General features: G+C 52.2%; 1 protein-coding gene across 2 annotated transcripts in view; it reads left to right on the top strand.

Annotated features, from left to right (window-relative positions):
• Positions 1-21,362, top strand: part of GGTA1 (glycoprotein alpha-galactosyltransferase 1 (inactive)) — a 55,509-nt gene that overhangs the window by 19,294 nt on the left and 14,853 nt on the right. Inside the window, exons 2-4 of one of the 2 annotated variants that reach the window (XM_030294307.2) lie at positions 8,584-8,700; positions 15,197-15,285; positions 19,765-19,800. In XM_030294307.2, the coding sequence (XP_030150167.1) occupies positions 15,206-15,285; positions 19,765-19,800 (116 nt within the window). In that variant the 5' untranslated portion in view covers positions 8,584-8,700; positions 15,197-15,205. The remainder of the gene's footprint in view (positions 1-8,583; positions 8,701-15,196; positions 15,286-19,764; positions 19,801-21,362) is intronic. The other variant, XM_030294308.1, reaches the window with a different exon arrangement.

The following is a 21,362-nucleotide window of genomic DNA, read 5'->3' as shown; positions in this document are numbered from 1 at the left end:
ATGCCTCGCTAGCTTCAGGCCATCCGGTGCTCACCTCTTCCCAGCACCGTCTCTGTGCTCACATCAGCAAGCCCACCATGGCCTCCCCGGATCGTTCAAGAACAGTGGAGCCGGGGAAAGGGAAGGACAGTGATGTGGCCATTCCCGGCAGAGGCTTCTGGGGTTTTCTTGGCCACAGATAAGGACACTTGGGAAGAAGACGGTTGACTGCAGCCTCCAGCCCCTCCCTCAGCCCTTCGATTTCCTGTGCTGTGGTTACAAGGCATCTCATCTTGGAGAGATGCCAGACACCTGGGTACCAGCTTTGGTCGCCTTACTTTATTGCCAGGCGGCCCTGGATCAGTCATTTATCACCCTTGGGGCCTCAGTTTCCTCATCTAGAAAATGAAGCAGCTCGGGGTGCCTGGGTGGCTCAGGTGGCTCAGCCGGTTAAGCATCGGACTTCAGCTCAGGTCATGATCTCACGGTCTGTGGGTCCGAGCCCCACGTCGGGCTCTGCGCTGACGGATCCGAGCCTGGAGCCTGCTGGGGATTCTGTGTCTCCCTCTCTCTCTGCCCGTCCCCGGCTTGCACTCTGTCTCCCTCTGTCTCTCAAAAATAAACACATGTTAAAAAGAAAAGAGAAAAATGAAGCAGCCCAGAAGACTTGGGGGGCATGCTTGAGAGTAGAGTGACCCTGGTCAGTAAGGATGTTCCTGCAGCCACATGGGAAGGGTGGCCTGTGAGATTGTTTTTTCTGATTCCGCTGGAAATCCATGCGGCTCAGAGTAAGGGGGTGACTGAATGTTGGGGGGCTCCTGTGTCTTTTCTGTCTCAGGACATTCCCCTCAGTTGCAGAATGCCTTTCGTGGCATGACGCTTGGTTTCTGGGCTCAGCCTTGCCCTGGCGCTCCATGAGGGAGAGGCCATATTGGCTAATCCTTGTAGGCCTAGTGGGCCGAACAGTGCCTGGCACGCGGTAGGTGCCAATATTGGCACGAAATAAATGCTTATTTAATGAACGAATAAGCAAGCGAATACACAATTCCCTTCCACTTTGACCGAATCAGTGACTTTCAGACTCCCTACGGGGAAGAAGGAGGTTGGAGACGGCCTTGGCTCCACCCAAAACCAGCTTCCAGGACAGTCACCTTGGCCAAGTCGCCTGCCTCCTCCTCTGCCGGTGGAAAAGAGCAGCGCTTACCCTGCTTTGCGGGCTGGGGAGGCTCCAGCAGGTGGGAAGATTTGAAAATGCCCCACGCAAAGGAAGGGCTGGTGGTTTTTAGGACACGGGATCATGGTACACTCTTTGGGGACACAGAGCAGGTGATGCCAAAGCCTGTGAGGGGGAGGTTTCTGGAATAATTATTATTAGGAGTGGAGTAGCTGCCATTTACTGGGCACCTATTCCAACGTCACGCCCTATGCCTGGCGCTTTATGCGCGCCATCCCGTTCACCGTGGTCGAAGAGAAAGGCAATGTTACTCTCATTGTACAGAGGAGAGAGACCAAGTCTCAGAAGGCTCGCATGATTTGCCCAAGGTCACCCATTTAGTCAATGCCGGGCCTGTCTCACTCAAAACGCAGGCTTTCACCTGTGTGCCACACTGCCTCCTACCACTATGACGAGGCTGAGACAGACCTTGTGTCTTAGACATCAGTGATGATAACACGAGCTCCCTCTTCCTAAGTACCTGCAAGGGACCAGGAGCTTTATACACATCGTTGCTCATCCTTTCAACAACCCAAGGAGCAAGGAATCGTCCCTGTTTTACAGATGAGGAAGCTGAGGCTCATAGAGTGTGAAGTGATTTATCCAGGGCCAAAATAGCAAAAAAAAAAAAAAAAAAAAAAAAAAAAAAAAAAAGTCAACAGGGCTGGGATTGGAGTCCAGACCTGTCTCATTCCAAGAACAGGAGAAGAAAAAGCCACCTCAACTAAAAGTTGTTTTGTTTCATTTTTTGGCTTATGGCTAGAGTTCCTGGAACCGCACCTTTGAGATTCATTCTTGGAAGTTTCAAGCCAATTTATTACAAGAGACCTAAGAAAACCTAATGTTGGGGCGGGGGCGGGGGGTGGAATAAGGCAAAACAACCTCAGGATTTTCCAGTAAATTCTTAGCCTCTGAATGCCTCCTGGCCTGCACAGAGGAAGGAGGGAGAGTCGAGGTGATCCCAGCCAAGGCACTGAGCAGGACAGGTTGAGGGCAGGGGTGGAGCAGAGGGACACCTGGAGGGACTCTGAGCAGCTGCAGGAAAGACTCTGGGCACCGGAGAGGGGGATCCTAAGGGACCAGCAGGTGGTAAACACAAGCCCCGGATCCTAGCTGGCAAGGATCTTGAAAGGACGTCATTGAACTCTCTTTATTCTATTGAACAGGCGTTACATCATAGTGACCCTATGATTTATCCTCCGGACTGGCACACTTTTGAAAGTGCGAGGGGACCCTAAAACATCAACCTGTTAACTGCTCCCCGACGGATATAAACCAGAACCGTCCTAGGGAAAGCAGTGTGAATGGTCACCCTGATTTTGCAGGGCCTTTCTTGCCCACACCAGGCAAAGGCAAAGGCTGCAGAAAGGCAAAGCACAGGTAGTGGAAATAGGAGGGCGGTAAAAACAGAATAAAGCAACAGGAGAGGGACCCTGATGTGGTCAGGAGCCCTGACTTCGGCTGGTGGACGTGTGTGAGGGCCAGCCTGGGTAGTCTGATGGCAGTAGCTGACATCTACAGATGGCATCTGGGCGTTTGTGGACACACATGTCCCTCTCAGCAGACTCGGACTTGAAAAGTGGAGGCAGTGGGTCTCATTCATTCTGTGCGGCGTGTGTCCCCGTCCCAACGCGGTGCCTGGTACCGAAGAAGTGCCCCCCAGATGTCTATTGATGGAATAAATGCTGGTGGCACGGCCAGGGGAGATGGGGTGTGCGGAGGAAAGGGTCGGCAGCCCTGTCTCTGAGGACCTGTCAGGTTCAGCGGGGAAGACGCGGCTGCACGGACAGGCAGAGCTTATTGGCTGCGTGATCTTGTCCGGGTTCCTCAACCTCTGAGCCTCGGCTCCCCGGCCGAGATGGAGAGGATCGTCGCTGACCACAGAAAGGGTCCAGTGAAATGGTGTATGTAAATGAATGGTGGCCTTTATTGCTGTGATAACGTTCTGGGAAGCAGGGACCAGTTCCACACTGAAAAGATGTGCCTTAGAATCAGGGAAGCGTAGAGATGGGGCAGAGTTCCCGCCACTAGAAGCCTCCAAGCAGGGGCTGCCTGGCGTGGATGCCGTAAATGGGTGGCCACCTTTGGGAGGTAGGCTGGGCTAGCTGGACACAGCGGGGCGGGGACTCAAGCCGGCCCCCTGAGAGACAGGCTCTGCCCTGGGAGGGAGAACAGGACCCAGGCAGAGACAAGCCTGCAAACATTCCCTTCTCTGCCTGTGAAATGCTTCCTTGCTGGTTCCAGGGCCTCCCGTGGTGGCCGAGGGAGGAGAAGGCCGCGTGGAACTTGCCTCTCAGCGGTTCTGATGCTCTGATCGCAGCCAGATAAAGCCTTGGATTGGGCATACCTGTTGGCTCTGGCCTCCCACCCAGAGGGCCCCTCCTCCACCCACAGGCTGGGGCCTCCCCTTCTGTGTCCCCTTTTGTCTGAAAGCACCAGCCACCCCTGTGCAGAGGCCTGCAGCCAGGGTCCGTGGCAGGCCTTGAGGGGTGCCGAGACCCCCCAGAGCTGGGGTGCAATGCAGAGTAAGAGACACTAGCCCAAGCTTTTCGTCTGCCAGGAGGCGGAGGGCGGGGGGAGGCGGGAGCTGGCGTGGGAACCAACCGTGCACACTCCAGGAGAGCTGCCTGGAGTCGGAGGCAGAGCCGGGAACAGAACCTCCCTGCCTGGCACTCCCTGGGAGCCTCGGAGAGCAGCAGCTTTGCCCACGCACATGTTTGTGGCCATCTCCTCCCTAGGCGGGAGGGGGGGGGGCTCAGAGGTGGTCAGATGGGAGCGTGGCGCTGAGCTGCGAATCCAGACGGGCTCCCCAAACTCAGCTCGCAGCCCTCACGCTGCTCTCTTGGCTGTACTGGCTGTGTCTGGCTTTCGTGATTCCTTTTTTTTTTTTTTTAAAGTTTATTTATTTACTTAGAGAGAGAGGGAGGGAGAGGGACGGAGAGAAAGAGGGAGAGAGAGAATCCCAAGCAGACTCTGCACCGTCAGCGCTGAGCCTGACGCGGGGCTCGAACTCACGAACTCATGAGATCATGACCTGAGCTGAAATCAAGAGTCAGACGCTCAACCGACTGAGCCACCCAGGCGCCCCATGATTCCTTTTGTTCCTGGCTCCACCCCCTACCTCCTTGCGGTGCCCCCCCCCCACCCCTGGCTTCAGGGCAGTGCCTGTTAGGGACGCCCCTCTCTGTCTTCTGTGCTTCCTCTGCCTCAGCACCCAGCGGACCTGCCTGCTCTTGCCTGCGTACTGACAACTCCCAAATCAGACTCCTCCCAGCCTCGCTGCTGAGCTGGTTCCAGCAGGTTCTTCGAACCCAATGCGTCTAGAACGGGGCTCACCGGTTCCCCCCACTCCCAACCTTACACACCATTCTTTAGTAGGAACATCGTTTCACTCCGCCATTTACCCAGAACTTGCAGAGTTTGCAACGTCAGCCAGCACCCGGATCACCGGACTCTTCGTGCAGACACTCATCCTGGGCCCGCGCTGCCCACCCCAGGGTCCACGCCTGGAGGGGCAGGAATGACACCCACGTCTGCCTCGCTCTCTTCACCCTACTGCTCACTGCGATTATTGCTCTCATCACTGCCTTCCATTTTTGGAATAGTTAACATGTATTGAACACACAGGTGCCAAGCGCGTGGACCAGGCATGCGTCGTAGCCTACAGGGCCGCATTGAACATGGGCTGATGTCATAGGCACTTTCACTTTGGGCCAAAACATACGGAAGTATCTGCGCATGGACTTGACATTCTGGGAGGAGAAGAACGATATTTAAAAGATAAATAAGGAACCTATGCAAAGAAAGTCATTTTAAATCCGGGAGTTGCTCACCGACAAGGCTGACACGAGAAGTTGAGGGAGAATTTACTTCATGTAATCCAAGCTCTCAAGGTGCCCTTTCCTTCATTTATCTCAGACAGCTGGTGCTTTCTTATCTTCCAGCAACTTCCATTGTCTAGGTCTCCGATCTCACCAGGACATGGGCCAGCAGGCTCCCCGTGGGTCTCCCTGGCTGGAGATTTTCCTTCTCCCACCCACCCTCGCCCTGCAGCCCAAGTAACTCTGCAGAGCAAATCAGTAACTCTCTTGCCTAATGTCATTCAAGGGTTCCCCAGAACCCTCAGGATGAAATGCAGATTCCTCGGTGTGGTGAGGCTCCGACTCCTGGTGATAAGACTCTGTGTGGCCCTCCAGCTCCTTTCTCCCCACCCACCCACTCCGTCCTCCACCCTTAGCCACTCCGGATTGGAGCTTGTCAGTTTCCCGACTGCCCGTGTCCCCCAAAACTTATCACCAGCCCACGCATCCTGTCTCCTTTGCTTTTGCACAAACGGAAGCACCTCTGCCTGTCCTAGGGGCACCCCTCGATCCTCCCCCCACAGGAATGCTCTTCCACACTTGTCCTGCCCCCTTTCTGAATCTTCAAACCCTCTCTCTCCTCGGCTCTGTCCCAGGAAGGTTTTCCATCCTCAGCCGGCCCCACCAGCTGGCACCCTCTCTCCTACCCTTCCCGGGCAGGCTGCTGGAGAGAGGTCCTTACACTTACTGTTTCACTCCCTCGCCTGTGGTTCATTTCATGGTGCCTGGCTACAGATGGAGAAATGGAGGCCCAGAGAAGTTAAGCCAGTCGCCCAGGATTGCACAGCATAGGGGGCGGAGCTAGGACTCAAAGCCAGGCAGCCTGCCTCCAGAGTCTGTACTTGTAACCACCACTCTCTACAGCCCCTCATCCACCCCACGAGGTGAGGGAGGATGATTATCCTTGACACGGACGGAGAAACGCCAATTGGCTCTGTCGCTTACAAGCAAGAATGTCTTTTGTGACAAATTTGGGATGAATCAAACGCTGACAACCTGCAGCCTTTTTGTTCTTTGTCAAGAATACCTCGTCCTCGCGGGCAGGATCTTGACCTTCATTGTTTTTCCCAACCGGAAGTGGTCTTGGATGCAAAGCCAGGGATTCCCACACCTGGGCTTACAGCCACCTTGGCCACAACTCTGAGGCCCTGCCATCCTGCCTTGAGGTGTGGCCAGTGGACAGGTACTGAATGCTGGCCGCTAACTGATAGATTCATGGGCTGCTGGGACTGGAAGGAGCCCTAGCGACCATCAGATGATGAGATTAGCCAGCCCAGCTGGCCCGGTGGTGAGCCCTTACCCATGCAGCCTCTGGCCTCCTCTGATTAGCACATCCGAGGCTCATTTGCTAGGTTCTCTGCCTCTCGATTAAGGAATGACCGCAAGTGTGTGCCCCTTTGTTTTGAGGGTCTGAGCATGACTGTGTCAGGGAAGGAGGAAAACCATGTTGGATCCTTAGAAGTTAAACGTTCTGCCTTCTAGGTTTGCACACTGTGTCGAGCTGTGGTTAACCAGCCTGGAGACTCTAACTCCACCAGCCTGCTGAGTGTTCCCCCCTGGAGGCAGCTTAGGGGAGAAAGCACAGCTCCTCGGACTCGCCCACTGTGGACCTTGAGCAAATCACTGAGACTCCCAGAGCCTCCTTCTGCTCCCCGACCGCTTTGTGGGTGACCCCGAGGATCACCGAGAGAGGCTGATTTTGCAAATCGTGAAGTGGGAGCCCCTTCTGACCTGTGGGAGGCGTTTGCTTGTGAAAAGGACCGGCTTATCTTAGCGTCTAAGCTCTGCTATCTTTCCCTTTCGCACTGACGATCGCTCCAGATTTCTAGATCGTGTAATGCAGCAAATCCTCCCTGGACCCGTAGGGAGGTGCTCGGTGATGCTTGGTATTTGTGGCGGGGAACCCAAAAGAAGGAAAAAGTAGGGCCTGTGGCCCTCAAGCCAGGGTCAGGGGAAGACAGAATAAGGCAGATAAGGCAGTTTTCAGCAGAAAGTTTTCTGTTGGTTTCTGTTCTTAGCATTCACACAGAAAAGGCGCATTTGTGATGAATTTTCACCAAGTGGACACCCCTGTGTATCCACTACCCGACTTAAGCAGCAGCATGACCGGCCCCACGGGAGCTTCTCTGGGCCCCTTCCGAATCTCAGCATCACAGACGGATTTGCCTGTTCTCGAGCTTTACATAAAGGGACTCATCCAAGGCTTCTTTCTCTGCACATGATGGGTGTGAGATCCATCCCGTGGCTGCTAACAGCTACAGCTGGCTCATTCTTAGTGCTGTGCCTGGAATCCCGCTCTAGGACCTTACCGATCTGCTCTGATGATCGTCTTTGGGGTTGTTTCCAGTTCTTGCTCTGCCGTGAACGTCCCGGTCTGCGTCTCTTGGTGGGCTTATGCACATTTGCCGTGGTGTCCAGACCAACAGTGCAGTGATGGGTTGCCAGGTGCGCTTTTGTTCAGCTTTACTAGATTTAAGCATGTTGTTGGAACTTCAGGTGCTGAACGCTGTGGTCAGACAACTCAGGCCCCCGGAGGAGGGGCTGTGAGATTTTGTTAACAGCAAGCTGCAAGTGGCTAGATGAGGCATCGCTTGGTGGGGCTCCTGGACTTTGGCCCCTTCTCCTAAGTCTGGGGTTGCCAGACTATCCTCGCGGGAGGTGAGGGGTGTGGGGCCCCTCGGGAGGGCTGGGGTTGGGGGGGGGGGCTCTTTGCGCTTCCTTTCCCTGCTTCGGCCAAAGCAGTTTGTACGCTCCATCTTGCACGGTGGGGTTCTGAGAATGACTTCCTGTGGGTTTTTTTCTTTTTCTTTTTTTTTTTTTTAATAAAAGTTTTTAGCTGTTTTGACGTTTGAGAAATCCACTGTTCTAAGGTCCTTTCCAGCTGGAAAATTCTATTTTAGGAGCAGGAGGTGGGTGTGGGAAGGGTTAAGCATTATTCAGCCAAAGCGCAGGGTTGGGCCTCCATGACCTTTTAAAGTTCTTATAGCTCGGCTTTCGATGCGGGAGATCTCATAACATTCTATAAAAATAGTGTTCAAACAAAACAACTTCCGAGGTTCAAAAGATGTGGAGGAGAGGCTCAACCTTGAGGAACGTTCAGGTGGCATTTCGACTAGAGTCTTGAGGACTCTCTCCTTCACCCACCCCAACCCCTGCATTTTTTTTTTTTTTTAAGACCTCTCATTGGCTGTTCCTTATAGTAGTTACTTGGGGTTGTTTGGATTCAGAACAGTTCCCATTTCTGCCAAGGAGTGGGTGACGTGGGCGGCCTGTGTGTCCCTCTGAAGGGTGGTGGCCTTGCCTCCTCCAACGCCAGGCCTAGTTTGGGCCTGTAGTTTCGCTCGGGGAGGGAGGCCGGGCCGTTCGTGGGCCCAGAGAGAGACGTCTCAGCCTTGGCATGTACCTCGGAGTCAACAGGCCTGATAAACAGCCCACTTCCCGGGGCCAGCGAGGAACAAAGCCCCTGGCTGCTATGGGATCTGTCTCCCCACCCCCCCCCCTTCCTGAAACAGCTGTTTATTCTTTTGACAGGAGTTGGAACACAGCACCTTCCCCTTCCTCCCGGCCCTGCCTCCTTCTGCAGAGCGGAGCTCAATAGAACTTTGTTGTTCTGCCTTTTACTCTGCGGGGAGAGAAGCAGACGATGAGGTATGTCGAGATGCTGGAATGATTTACTTCTGCCTTGTCGGGGTCCATGGGGGAGTTGCGAGCAGGGTCTGGCAGGGAGGAACCTCGCTCTCCCCTGCCCCTCTTGCTGGTGCCCTCAGTAGTTCTGGAAGAAGACAAAGTCCTTCTCTCCCCCGTCTAGAAGCAGGAGCTGGTGGGATGCTGGCTCAGAGGTTTCACTGTAAGTTCTGCTTTATTTTGCTCCCCCCCTGGCAGGACCTCACGGGGCTGTGGCTGGCTGGTGTGGCCACGGCCTGGGGTTTTCTCTACAGGATTCAGAGTGACAATGCGGAGGCAGGAGGGCTCTGGGCTGACGTTGAGGCAGAGCCCCCTCAGGGCAGTGCAGACACTTCGTTTACCTTATTTCTCTTGGAAAAAAACCCTTGCACAGTAACTCCGGAGCCAGGCAGTAAGGAAAAGCTGGCTGGATACAGGCTTCAGATTTCCTGGAGGGGATTCAAGAAAAGGCACCACAAGATGGACTTCAGAGAACAGGTTGTTCCGTTTGTGATGGCTGGAGCGACAATTAGCTGTGTATTTAGTCTGAGACCTGACTCTTTGTTTCCTCCGTCTGTGTTTACTCTGACCCTCATAATGGAAAACATCACTGGAAGCAGCTTTCTACATATATATTTTTTTTCCCCACAAATTGCACCATGTTTCTTCCAACGGGGAGCTCTTCCCTGTGATGCCCACCATTTTAGCAGGGGGTGCGGAGAAAGTGGCACTCCCCTCCGGAACCCCCCAGCACCACCCCCTTCCAAGAGCTGGGCCTGCGAGGCCAAGGGTCTGCTTTTCAAAGTCAGCACCGCCCCTCCCCCCAGTTCTTCTGGGTGAACGCAGTAACCTCAGTCTGTGTTAAACCTCAGTCTCCGCCACCAAAAGCCACGACTCTGGACTCTGGCCGTGACGAGGGATGAACAAGGGGGGCGGGGAGCGAGGAAGGCCCCAGCCGACACACAGCAGGCGCCTGCCGAGGCTCAAGCTGGTCCGGGGAAGCTAGCCCCTCAGCGAGTCTAGCCTGTGAGTGGCCAGCTTGGGGTGAGTTGTGACCCAAGCGACTCTCACGTGATAATCAAGAAAGGCAAAATGAGAGGATGTGCCAGAGAGGCCCAGGTGATTAGTCCACGGGTGAGCCTTCATGCTTATTGAGAAAAGAGTGTTCACAAGGGTGGGCACTGAAGCCCAGCTCCCGGGACCGGAATCCCATCTCCACCGAGTTATGCTGTGTGACATTGGGCACGTTACTTAATCTTTCTGAGCCTCTATTTCCTTATCTTTTTTTAAAATTTGTTTTTAATGTTTCTTTATTTTCAAGAGAGACAGACAGAGTGTGAGCAGGGGAGGGGCACAGAGAGAGGGAGGCACAGAATCCGAAGCAGGCTCCAGGCTCCGAGCTGTCAGCAACAGAGCCTGACATGGGGCTTGAACTCACGGACCACGAGATCATGACCTGAGCTGAAGTCGGACGCGTAACCGACTGAGCCACCCAGGCGCCCCTCTGTTTTCCTATCTTTAAAACGGGGATGACACTAGAGTAACTTCACAGGGTAACCGTGGGGCTTAGCGGAGAGACTACTGGGAAAACATTTGGCCCGGGGCCTGGCCTAGTTCCTCTGGGGAGCGTCCAAGGGCCTGAAGTTTATTCCATTTTCAGAGCCGTCTTCAAGAGACAGAAGGCAGAGTTGCACCCACAGTATTAGTCATGGAAGTGAATACTAGGATATGAGAAGAGATACCACAGCAAATAACAAAAACTGACAAATACTTCAAACAGGAAAAGACCCAGGAAAACGACATCATAATAAAATGACGTGAAAACACCATAAAAACCATTAGTAGTGCTTAGCTGTCTAATGCACCTGTCATCGTTTGGCTGCATAGTCTTGGATGGCCTCTTTGTGTTAGGATGATTCTGCAGTATCATTTTCAATAGAGACCAAAGGGAGACGAATCCGTCTGGCCTCTGGCCTGGTGAATCGACCTTCCTTCTTATCACTGAGACTTTAGAAATGTCTCTTCCAGCTTCACAACTTAGTGTTGGTGGTGACGCATCTGTAAATCTTTCGGCTGTTTCTCACCCAGAGAACCCAGCTCTTTGATCCTAGATGGGGCAGGGGTAGGGCGCGAGGTGACCCCTCAGCTGGGCGCAGAGCTGCATGGGGTTCGAGCCCCTCCTCTTGGGACCCAAGGGGGGGCGCTCCTGGGTGCCCAACAGGGCGCCTGTGGGGCAGGTTGTTACTGGGACCCAGGTGGGCGGGCAGGTAGTGGGTTCAGTCCCCCGGCCCCACCTTTAGCCCCAGGACAGGCCCCAAGGCTGGAATGATCCCCTCAGACAGCGGGAGCACTCTTTGCCTCTAGGAGGCCTTCCTGACCCACCCCCTACCCGCGACAGAAGGTCAGGCCCAGGCTCGCAAGGGGGCAGGATGCCCAGGCTTCATCAGCTTCTGAGTAAGTCAGCCTCGGCGCTCAACACGTGCGGGTAGGTGCTCCCGCCATGCTGTCATCACATCAAGGAATCCACACGGGCCACGGCACCAGGAGCTCCCGGTGGGTCTCAGTGAACCGCCTTCGTAAGCCGAGACTTCCAGCTCTCTGCTTGATTTCTCTTCCACATCCCGGGTCCATCGACGGAAAGCCCGTCGTGGGAAGTTAAGTCCACAGAACTGGTTTCACAGACGGGGAGACCAAGGCCAGAGAAACTCGTGATCCTGGGTTACAAAGCCGGCTTTGTGGAGGGGCTGGGGCCGACCCGTAGGTCCGTTACACCTACGAACCTCCCCTTCCTCGCCTGCTCGCCTGCCTCGAGCACCAGGCAGGGGGGGCAGACGCGATGAGCAGCCGGGTCCCGGGCTGCAGGCAATGGGGAGGGAGCCCTGAGGACAGTCACAGTTCGTGGTGGGGGGCGGGCTCACCCTTGACTCTTCCGGAGGACTCAGACTCCCTCAGGTACAGCACCGCTCTGCTCTAGAGCACGCATTTTAGAAACTCTCCCATTAGAAAGCATCAGCGTCCTGACGGCTGCCAGGTGTGGAGCATTTGCTGACCACCAGGCACCATGTGCTTCGTATACACGATCTCCTTCAGTCCTTTCTAGAACCCCGGAGGAGGGTGTTTCAAGCTCCGTTTTGTATATGTAACTAGGGGCTCAGACTACTCACCCAAGGCAGACATCCAGGACCGCTGACTCCAGAGTCTCAATGCTGGTCTAGTTTCCTCCCGGGTCTGAGCGTCCCCGAGGGGGGTGTGGAGAACTCGAGTTCCGTCCAAGGTCATGAACACCCAGTTGGTGCCTGTGCCCTTCCCCTGTCCCCTTACCTGAGTTGTGTTCTTGTGCAACACTTGTCACTACCTGACCTGGATCCTTTTGAGTCTCTTGACTTCAGTGCAATATTCCAGAAGCTACTAGGCTCGCAGAAGCAGCTTCACAGGGAGGAGGGCTTGGGTTCCCTGGGCCGGGGGAGGAATCGGAGGCAGAGAGGAGGATTTGTTAACCTGTGGGAAGGTTTGCTTTCCTCCAGCACTGCTTTCTCCCTGCCCAATTCCCGTTCTCCAGATATAATGGCTTTTCCAGAGCTTCTGAGTGCTCTGTTATTCAGCTGAGACGTTTACCTTTTCCCCTGACACGAGATGGAGAAAACATGGTTCACCAGAATTCCTTTCAGAGAGGAATTCAGTTTGGAAGGAATACCTTGACTTAGCCCAGTTGGGGTGTAATTCTGAGATTCTCTGAAGGGTGTGTGTGTGTGTGTGTGTGTGTGGTTGTTGTTGGGGTGGGGGGCACAGGATGGGGTGGGTACGGAAGAATTAATTTATGGGTCACACTTCATGTGGGAGCCGTTGTGAGGGTCGCTGTCTAGGATTGGCCCTGGGGCAGCCCGTGCCTGGGGTAGGACAGACTTAGGGAAAAATCACAAGTGTGACAAGAAGGCTTGGGAGGTGGGGGGGGGGGGGGGGGGGGGATTCTGGCAGAACTGGCTAAATCTTGGGAAAGGAGGCACCCAGGTGACCTAGACCTACACTCTCCCGTGTGAGACACGGTGTCAGTTTTCAGCAGGTCCCAGTTCAGTGCTCTACCCCTTACACGAAGGAATGTAGAAGCCATCCCACATTTCCTGCTTGGTGGGTCAGATAGCCAACCACCAATTTTCAGAATTATACAGTTTTGAAAATTCTGAGACAGAAACATAAGAGAAGGACTTTTAGACCGTGCTGACTGCCAAATGCCTCACTTGTGTCCAGAGAGAGAAATGAAAATGTTTTAAAAGCTCTGTTGGCCACCCTGCCAACCCTTCCTTCCCTGGGGACTTGGATTCCAGATCCCAGGAAGCATGGATACACCCATTTCTAGTGGCTTGCTAAAACACGCAGTATTGGGTGGGGCGGGGGGGGGTGGCGCCTGGGTGACTCAGTCGGTTGAGCGTCCGACTCTTGGTTTCGGCTCAGGTCATGATCTCACAGGTTCGTGAGTTCGAGCCCTGCATCAGGCTCTGTGCTGACAGCGTGGAGCCAGCTTGGGATGCTCCCTCTTTCTCTCTCTCTGCCCCTCCCCCGCTCGCTCTCTCTGTCTCTCTCAGAATAAAGAAAGTTAACAAACAACAACAAAAAAAGACCCGGTATTGGCTCACCCACCTGGCCTCCAGGCGTAAGTCTCCAGCAAAACATAAGCAGGTTCAAGCGATCTCCAGAAAGATATGGGCTTCGAGAGTTGCCTCTGATGCTAGTGTCTGGCATTAAAAAGTTATGCGCATACTGGGAGAGGGGGTTGGGAGGTGTGTCTGATTTGGGCGCTGCCCAGCGTGTCATTGTTCTCCACGCCGGGAGTTGGGGTGTTCCTCGGTTTAGTGTTCAGTGTTTCTTCCACCGGGAAGCAGTTGGCATTGGATCCTCAGCAGGTGGCATTGATGAAGCTCGGGATGCAACGTTGTCACCTCCTCCGCACACACAGGTATTGTAGCAGGACTGTAACAGGGCCCTGGGCTCGATCAGAGAAACTCCGGGTGCCTCCTGCTTCCCAGGACCTCTGAATCAGGCTGTGGCACCGAACAGATGGATAAACCGTTACAGTCCCCGATCTGCATTTATTTGCACCTCGTTGTTTAACACGTTCTTACTCCTTTTCCTCATATACGTTTTGAGCTCTAACCGAGTACCAGGCACCGTGCTGTCCCATTGGAGCCTCCCAACAGCCCATTTTATGGACACCGGTAACCAGAACTAGCATTTTGGGGCGCATGTATATAGTGTGAGGAGCAATGTGAAGCATTTTGTGGATGTTACCTCTTGCAATCATCACCACTTCCGTCCCCGTTTTAGAGATGAAGGAACCAATTCAGTTAGCGATCCACAATCCCTTTTCTGAAACTCTGGGGCCAGGTATGCTGGGATTCAGAATTCTGGGGGTTGCAGATAATATATCGTGTATTATGTAACGCCCATAATTGTGTATTATGCTGCACGACGTAATGAAATCCATCAATATTTCTGCAAAGAAACACGTAAACAGCATCACCAAGTGGGGTAAAGATTATAAATAGCCTCATATCAGTTAGGATCTTGGTGCCAATTAAATTATAAAAAGGCCTTTGGTCCTCGGAGCTTTCTGGAGCTGTGGATGAGGACCCGAGGACCTGCCCCATGTTCAAGGTCCCCCAGCTCTGTGTGTATGAGGGCTGGCACCCAAATCCACCCTTCTCTGGGAGTGAAGACATCTCATCATTATGACGGGTGGGCACAGTCCCGATCTAGATCTGTTTGCTCCCAAGTGTGGGACTTGCCTTGCACTTCTCGTCCTTTTGCCTTCTGTCTTCATCCCTTGGGAAGCTTTAGTCACCTCCCCAGCAAGGTCTTCCCTCACCGCCCAAATTAAAGTACTTTGCAACCCGTCGTTCCCCACCTGGCACCCAGCGCCTCTCCAACCATGACTTCATGCAGCAATCAAGACACATTTAAGTACCCACTGTGCACCGATTGATTGATTGGTTGATTGTGGGTGTGGTGGGGAAAAGCCGGATGGGGCTGAGAATGGGAGAGCCTAGACTTTAAGGGACCAGGGCTGTCTTCCCCTCCGAGGATGGGGCCTGTGGTCAGTATGTCAACGGCAGCAGAGCCAGGGAAAGGATGGTTTCCCATAATCTGGGTCAGGAGGCAGCGAGGGTCCATGGGAACGGTTTCTAGCTACACCCTCGCCCACCCACATCCATGGCAGACCGGGATCGGTTGCAATACCTTCCCTCTGAGCGCCAGAGTGACCTTAGCCCCCTTCCCACCCGGGCGGCCCTGCCAACTCATTGAATTACTACTTTGCCATTGAGCTAGCTAATGGCACTCCTTCGCGCTAGCTAAATATTTATGAGCTTTTCCTCTCTGAAGATGGCAGCCTTTCTTAGAAAACCATACCTCACTTTTTTTTTATTTAATCTTCTTTTTCCTTTCTCCTTTTTTTTTTTTTTTTTTTTTTTTTTTTTTGTCTCCCCAGGAGAAAATAATGAATGTCAAAGGAAAAGTGATTCTGTCAATGCTGGTTGTCTCGACTGTAATTGTTGTGTTTTGGGAATATATCAACAGGTAATTGTGGAGTGTGACACCCACCTTGGACTTGAGTCTCCTCGTGTCAGCCACGTGACCAGGTTGAAATTAAAACTGGGATTAACAATGAAGAAGAGATTCCACCCTTCCTGTATCCCTGAGCCCTGGACTATATTTAAAATCATTAGATCGACAAGTACCTTCTGGCTAATTAATCCCCTTCCTTCCTGTCACATTCCTAATGTCTTGACTTTTGTACCTTTGCCGTTCTGGGTGGGTTATGTGCAGAAACAGCGAGGCCATCCTAAGCCCAAATGTAACTTTCATTATTGGTATGACGAGCTGTGGAAATTACCTTAAGAAATTTCAGACAGGAATGCCATGAGAAATCCACCCCACATCTTGCAATTCTAAGATATTTTCAGAGTTGAAAGGCATAACTTAAGTTGTTGACTTTCGCTATACCATCCACTCTGAGTGGCTGGTGATTCATTTGTGCCTGGCTAACATGCTTGGGTGTCTTGTCTTGTTTTGTTTTGTTGTAACTCTGGAAAGCAAAATGAATGAAACACTTCTGAGTTTTCAAATGCATCAGTGGATTCCCCCCCCCCCCCCCCCCCCACCAAATATTCGTGCTTCTGTGCTTTAGGAAAATCCAGTGTCTCAGAGATTCCAGCTGGAGAGGCTCCTGACAGAAAGTAGTCTGTGCAAACAGCTACAAAAATGCATGATCCCTTTGACTTAGGAGGCACTTTACCCAAGAAGTCCACAACACAACTCTGGGCGGGGGAGCTGTCCTGACACCACTAATATTTTCATGATGAAGTCCGTTAGTAGCCCCGAAGTTAAAGGTGACAGCCTGGATTAACAGTTAAATTCCTTCTGCTCTTAAAGCTTAAGCCTGCAGGACCATCTTGGCTACTAAAAAAGGGATCTGTACCTTTAAGTACATCAGCAGAAGGAAGACTCCAGAGCGTGGGAGCTGTTACTCCCGGGAGTGCAGAGTAGATCTAACCCCTTCTGGAGCGTTATTCTGTTTCATTCTGAACAACTCATTTTAACAAAATCGAGACAAGCTAGGGTGTGGTCAAGTTCAAGGAGTCTACAAACCCCGTCTGTCTTTTGAATTGAGGAAACTGGACATACTTAGTCCTGAGGCAAGGTAATTCAGAGTCAGGTGCAGGGACCCTGGGATCCCTTGGGTACTTGAGGGCAGAGGAAATATCTTGTCTGGAGTCTGGAGCTGGGCTGCCTGGAACTGGTTCTGTGACACCATTCACCTCCTCTGTGGCCCTGGGCAAGTTACTCAGCAACTCTGTTCCTCAGTTTCCCTCTCTTTAAAAATGAGGGGATAATAATAGTACCTGCTTCATAGGTACCTCATTGGGAGGAGTCAGTAAGTTATTGTATATAAAACATTTAGGGCAATGCCTGGGAGTTAATAAGCACTTAGTGAATGCTAGCTGCCATCCTCTCCCTCCTCCTTCTCCTCCTCCTCTTCCTCTCCCTGCCCCTCCTTCTCCTCCTCTCCCTCCTTCTTCTTCTCCTCCTCCTCCTCTCCCTCCTCCTCCTCCTCCTCCTCTCCCTCCTCCTTCTTCTCCCCCTCCTTCTCCTCCTCTCCCTCCTCCTTCTTCTCCTCCTTCTCCTCCTCCTCCTTCTCCTCTCCCTCCTCCTTCTTTTCCTCCTTCTCCTCCTCTCCCTCCTCCTCCTCCTCCTCCTTCTCCTCATCCTTCTTCTCCTCCTCTTTCTTCTCCTCCTCCTCCTCCTCCTCCTTCTCTTTCTCCTCCTCCTCCTCCTCCTCCTCCTCCTCCTCCTCCTCCTCTTCCTCCTCTTCCTCTGCTCCAGAGGGCAGAACAAGACAGGGGGTTTTGACAAGTAGAAGGAAGAGCTCTAGTGGTTGGAAGAATCCAACTGAAGAACAGTCTTTCGAGTCCCTGCCCTGAGTTGATTGAGATCCTTGTGCTGATAACCTACAAGCTCTGAATGCTTGATTGTTTAAGCTTGGTGTTTGGAATCTCAGCCAGAGTCGTACTTCCATATTTTGGGTGGTTCACAAAATTCAAAGATGGGAGCCAAAGGCCCCAGTGTGCATTCTGGCACTGACCTCCCATAACGAGGGTGATTTTGCAGTGCTGGGCACTTTCCACACGGTAGCTGGAGCGGGTTCTGGCCACTCTCCACGGCCATGGTTTGGCACCCAGACTCCGGGCACGCATTTTTCAACGTGAGGAATCTACTGAATGTCTGCAAGAGGCGTAAAAGGCAGCAGACCCTGTGGCACCTTGTGAATTGGCCATGCGATGGCCTGAGGTGAGCTGAGGGCACTAGCCTTAGACAGGTGGACAGCACCGAGCTAAAGAGGATTTCAAAATACTAAATGGAGCCCATCAACCGATTAGGGATACAAGTGCAAGTCCTACCCTCAGGGGGTTATGATCTAGATGGAGCAAGAAGATAGGCATATAAATAACCAGCGGTAGAAGAGGAAGACTGTCAGGGTAGAGAAAAGGAACTGTCAGAGTTAAGGAGGCTAAGATTATGTTTGGCTTTGGAGGGGGATCTACTGTTTGCACTTAGGTACAACTGTTTCTTGAGCACCTACTATGTGCCAGGCTAGGATCGTATCAAGAAAGGCACAGAGGAGATGGCATGTGAGCCCTGAAGGATGAATATGTTATTGCTGTGACCACTGAGATGTGGCAGGATTCTGGGAGAGGAGGGGACGAAGGACAGGTTAGTAAAGAGACGTGACAAGGTCGCAAAGCTGAATCTAGAAGCTAGTGCCCTGAGTGCCAGGATGGCCATCTGAGCAATGGGTGGCAGCAGACCCTCCCCCTCTTCCTCTCCGTTCCCCTCCCCCTTCCACTTCTTGTAGGACCTGGAGTCTGATCCCCCAGGTTCAAATACTGGCTCTACTCCTCACCAGCAGTAGGACCTTGGGCAAATCGCTTAATACTTCTGTGCGTCAGCTTCCTCCTCTGTAGGATGAGAAGATTGGATTGTTGTGAGGTTTCGATGAGCTGATCTATGTCAGTTGCTTAGAAGGGTACCTGGCTAAGGGTTAGCTCTGATGGATATTGTCAGAATCAGTATAGGAACAAGAAATTTTCGAGCGTGGTCCTTGAGTCTTGGGCTCAGAGGAGAAACCATAGGTGGTGACAAAGCATGCATTTTATTCCTACAAGGAAATGCAGGACCACCCCCCCTCCGCCCCGCCATGGGGAGAAGGCAGGAGGAGGGGATAAGAGACTACAGAGTGTGAAACAACTGTGAGCCACTTTTTTTTTTTCAGGGTCGAGAAAACTCGGGCCAGGCAGGAATTGAGCCACGGCAGGTGCCTGAGCTCAAGTGTAGAACTCTTCCTACCAGGCTGTACCCCCGTTTATTCACAGGGAGGAGAAGGGGGCACAAGGCTTAGCTCTGGGGCACAGCTTCCCTGCACAGAGCAGTGGAGTGATGCCATATGACAAGTCCTGCCAGTCTACCTCCCAAAATGCCTCTCAAGTCCTTCTCTCCATCTGGTTGGCCGCCTTGCTTTGTGCCTGGGCGACAGCCATCACCTCCGAACGGGTCACCCACATTCACTCCTCACCCCTGCCATCTCATCTCCGGTGACCTTCTTCAGTTGCCTGCAAGACCCTGTCCCTCCCCTGCTCAAAACCCTTCCAGGGCAGAATCCCCAGTAGGCCCCGGCAAGGTCTGGCTTCCGGCGACTTCTCTGCCACTTTCTTGCACATTTAAATGCCTCCTTTTTTTCCTCACCGTCTTTGTGTATCTTTTCACTCTTGTCTGGAACACTCTTCCCACATCCCCTTCACCTGGACTCCATTTATCCTTCAGATCTCAGCTCAAACATTCCCACCTCCTCCAGGAAGCCTTCCAGGTCTTCCTGTTAACTGCTTGGAGTACATATGCTTTTTTTTTTTTTTTTTCAATAGCTTGGAGTTTGAGGTCGTGTAGCCGTGTGATTGCCTGAATAGGGTGTGCCTTCCCTGCTAGCTTGAGTGTAGCACAAGGACACATGGACATAGGTCTTGTGTCTGTGTTAGCCAGTGCTGTGTGCCCAGTACTCGGCACGTAATTATGCTCAGCAAGTATCTGCTGAATGACTAGAGATGGCTCAACGGAGGAGTCATGTATTCCCTGGCCCAGCCTTGTAGGTCCCTAGAGACCAACTCACTGCCTCCACTAGCTTCAGAGATGGAACCCCTCCCTCAGTGAAGCCACCTCTAGCCAATGGAGAGGTGTCACCTTTTTCTTATTTTTTTTTATGAAGATTTGAGATACTCCAGTAACCTCTTTCCCACCCCTTGCTCTGAACAACCCTGAAGGGACTGCCACTGAAAATACCCAGTCCCTCGATACCTTTGGCTGTACCTCAAAGAAAAGTAGAAACCTAGGAGTAGACAAAACCCGGGCTCTCAGCTCAGCCCGGGGCATCAATGGTAATGATTGCAAAATAGCTTTTCTCGGAATTAAAAGTAACATGATATGTTTTTATTTCTCATTTGCTTTCAGCCCCGAAGGCTCTTTCTTGTGGATATATCACTCAAAGTAAGTGCTTTGAATTCTAGAGATGTATGGGATGTTTCCCGTGTCCACCCTGGCACCCCCTACAGCCCGTTTTTAGCACCGCGGCAAGTAGGGGAGCTCCGGTCAAGGGCAGAGGGGAAGGGTGGTTTCCCAGGGATCTGGACCACATGCCTCCCATTCCCTAGGCAGGCCTTTATACAAGAACTGTGACTTGTATTTTGCCCTTGATTCTCATCTTAGGTTTAAGTGGTGTCACTTGGAGAACATTCTGCCTTGCTGATGAAAAGAATCAGGATAGATATTTTTCATTATGCTGCCCAGTATGTGTTCTATAAAGACCCTTGCAAGAAATTCCTTTGAGACAAAGGACCAGGAAAGAAGTTAAGGTCTCCTGATGAACTAGTATTTATTATTATTATTATTGCCAAAGGCAGTGAGAACTATGTAAGCCTTTTTTTTTTTTTTTTTTTTTTTTTGGGGGAGAGAGAGAGTATAAGTGAGGGGCAGGGAGACAATCCCACAGTACGATGTGAGGGGCAGAGAGAGAATCCCAGGAGGGGCAGGGAGAAGAGAGAGAGAGAGAAAGAGAGAGAGAGATTGAAGGAGAAGTGGGGCTCACCTGAAGCGGGGCTCAAGCATACCCCATGCGGGACTCGAACTCACGAACCGTGAGATCATGACCTGAGTCGAAGTCAGATGCCTAACGACTGAGCCACTCAGAGCCCAAGCCTTCATTTCTCTCTCTTTGGCTTGGCTGCCAGGAAGCTCAGAGCAAAGTCTTGTGCTTAACTGCTTATACTTTTGTCAGCCTTCATTTCTGATATAATTTATTCTCTGGTGTTAAACCCTGGCTTTTGCGCTTACATTCTATGGGATCTTAGCAATTTGCCCAACCCCACTTGGCCAAATTCTCAGCTATAAAATGAACATAAAGATGAAACCTTTACTCTCATGAGTAGTTGGGGGTGACCAGGCTCATATGAAAATACCTACACGCGTAATTAAATATTTTTCTTTCTGTTCCTTTTTGTTTATTAAGTCTTATGTTGTCTCCCTGTGTATGGTGACCACTCCTTTTTAATAGTCAACCATCTGAGACACCTCCTGAAAGTAGATGAGCTTTAAAACAGGTTCCTTTTTTTTTTTTTTTTAATGTTTATTTATTTTGGGGTGGGGAGGGGCAGAGAGAGAAGGAGACACAGGATCCGAAGCAGGCTCCAGGCTCCAAGCTGTCAGCACAGAGCCCGTCGCGGGCCTCGAACTCACGAACCGCGAGACTATGACCTGAGCTTAACTGACTGAGCCACCCAGGTGCCCCTAAAACATGTTTCTTAATATTATTAAGCCTGTTCGTGGCTCTCTGTCTTATTTGTCCAACCACAGGCCACTGCACCCCTGCCTTCCCCCTCTTTCCCCTTCTCCAGAAAGTCCCCTCCCTGGAGAGACTCTCACAATGAGAGAGTCTGGAAATTTCCACATGTGGGTGGTGAGGGTGGCTTCTGATTACAGTTTCCTGAGTTTCTGCTTCAGAGACCCTCAGATTTCCTGAGGCTGTCACTGCTGACCTTTGTAGCAACTTGAAT

The sequence above is a fragment of the Lynx canadensis genome, chromosome D4 (assembly GCF_007474595.2).
Source record: "Lynx canadensis isolate LIC74 chromosome D4, mLynCan4.pri.v2, whole genome shotgun sequence".
NCBI lineage: Eukaryota > Metazoa > Chordata > Mammalia > Carnivora > Felidae > Lynx > Lynx canadensis.
The sequence above is the reverse complement of the archived record's forward strand: the minus strand, read 5'-3'. Positions and strand labels throughout refer to the sequence as shown.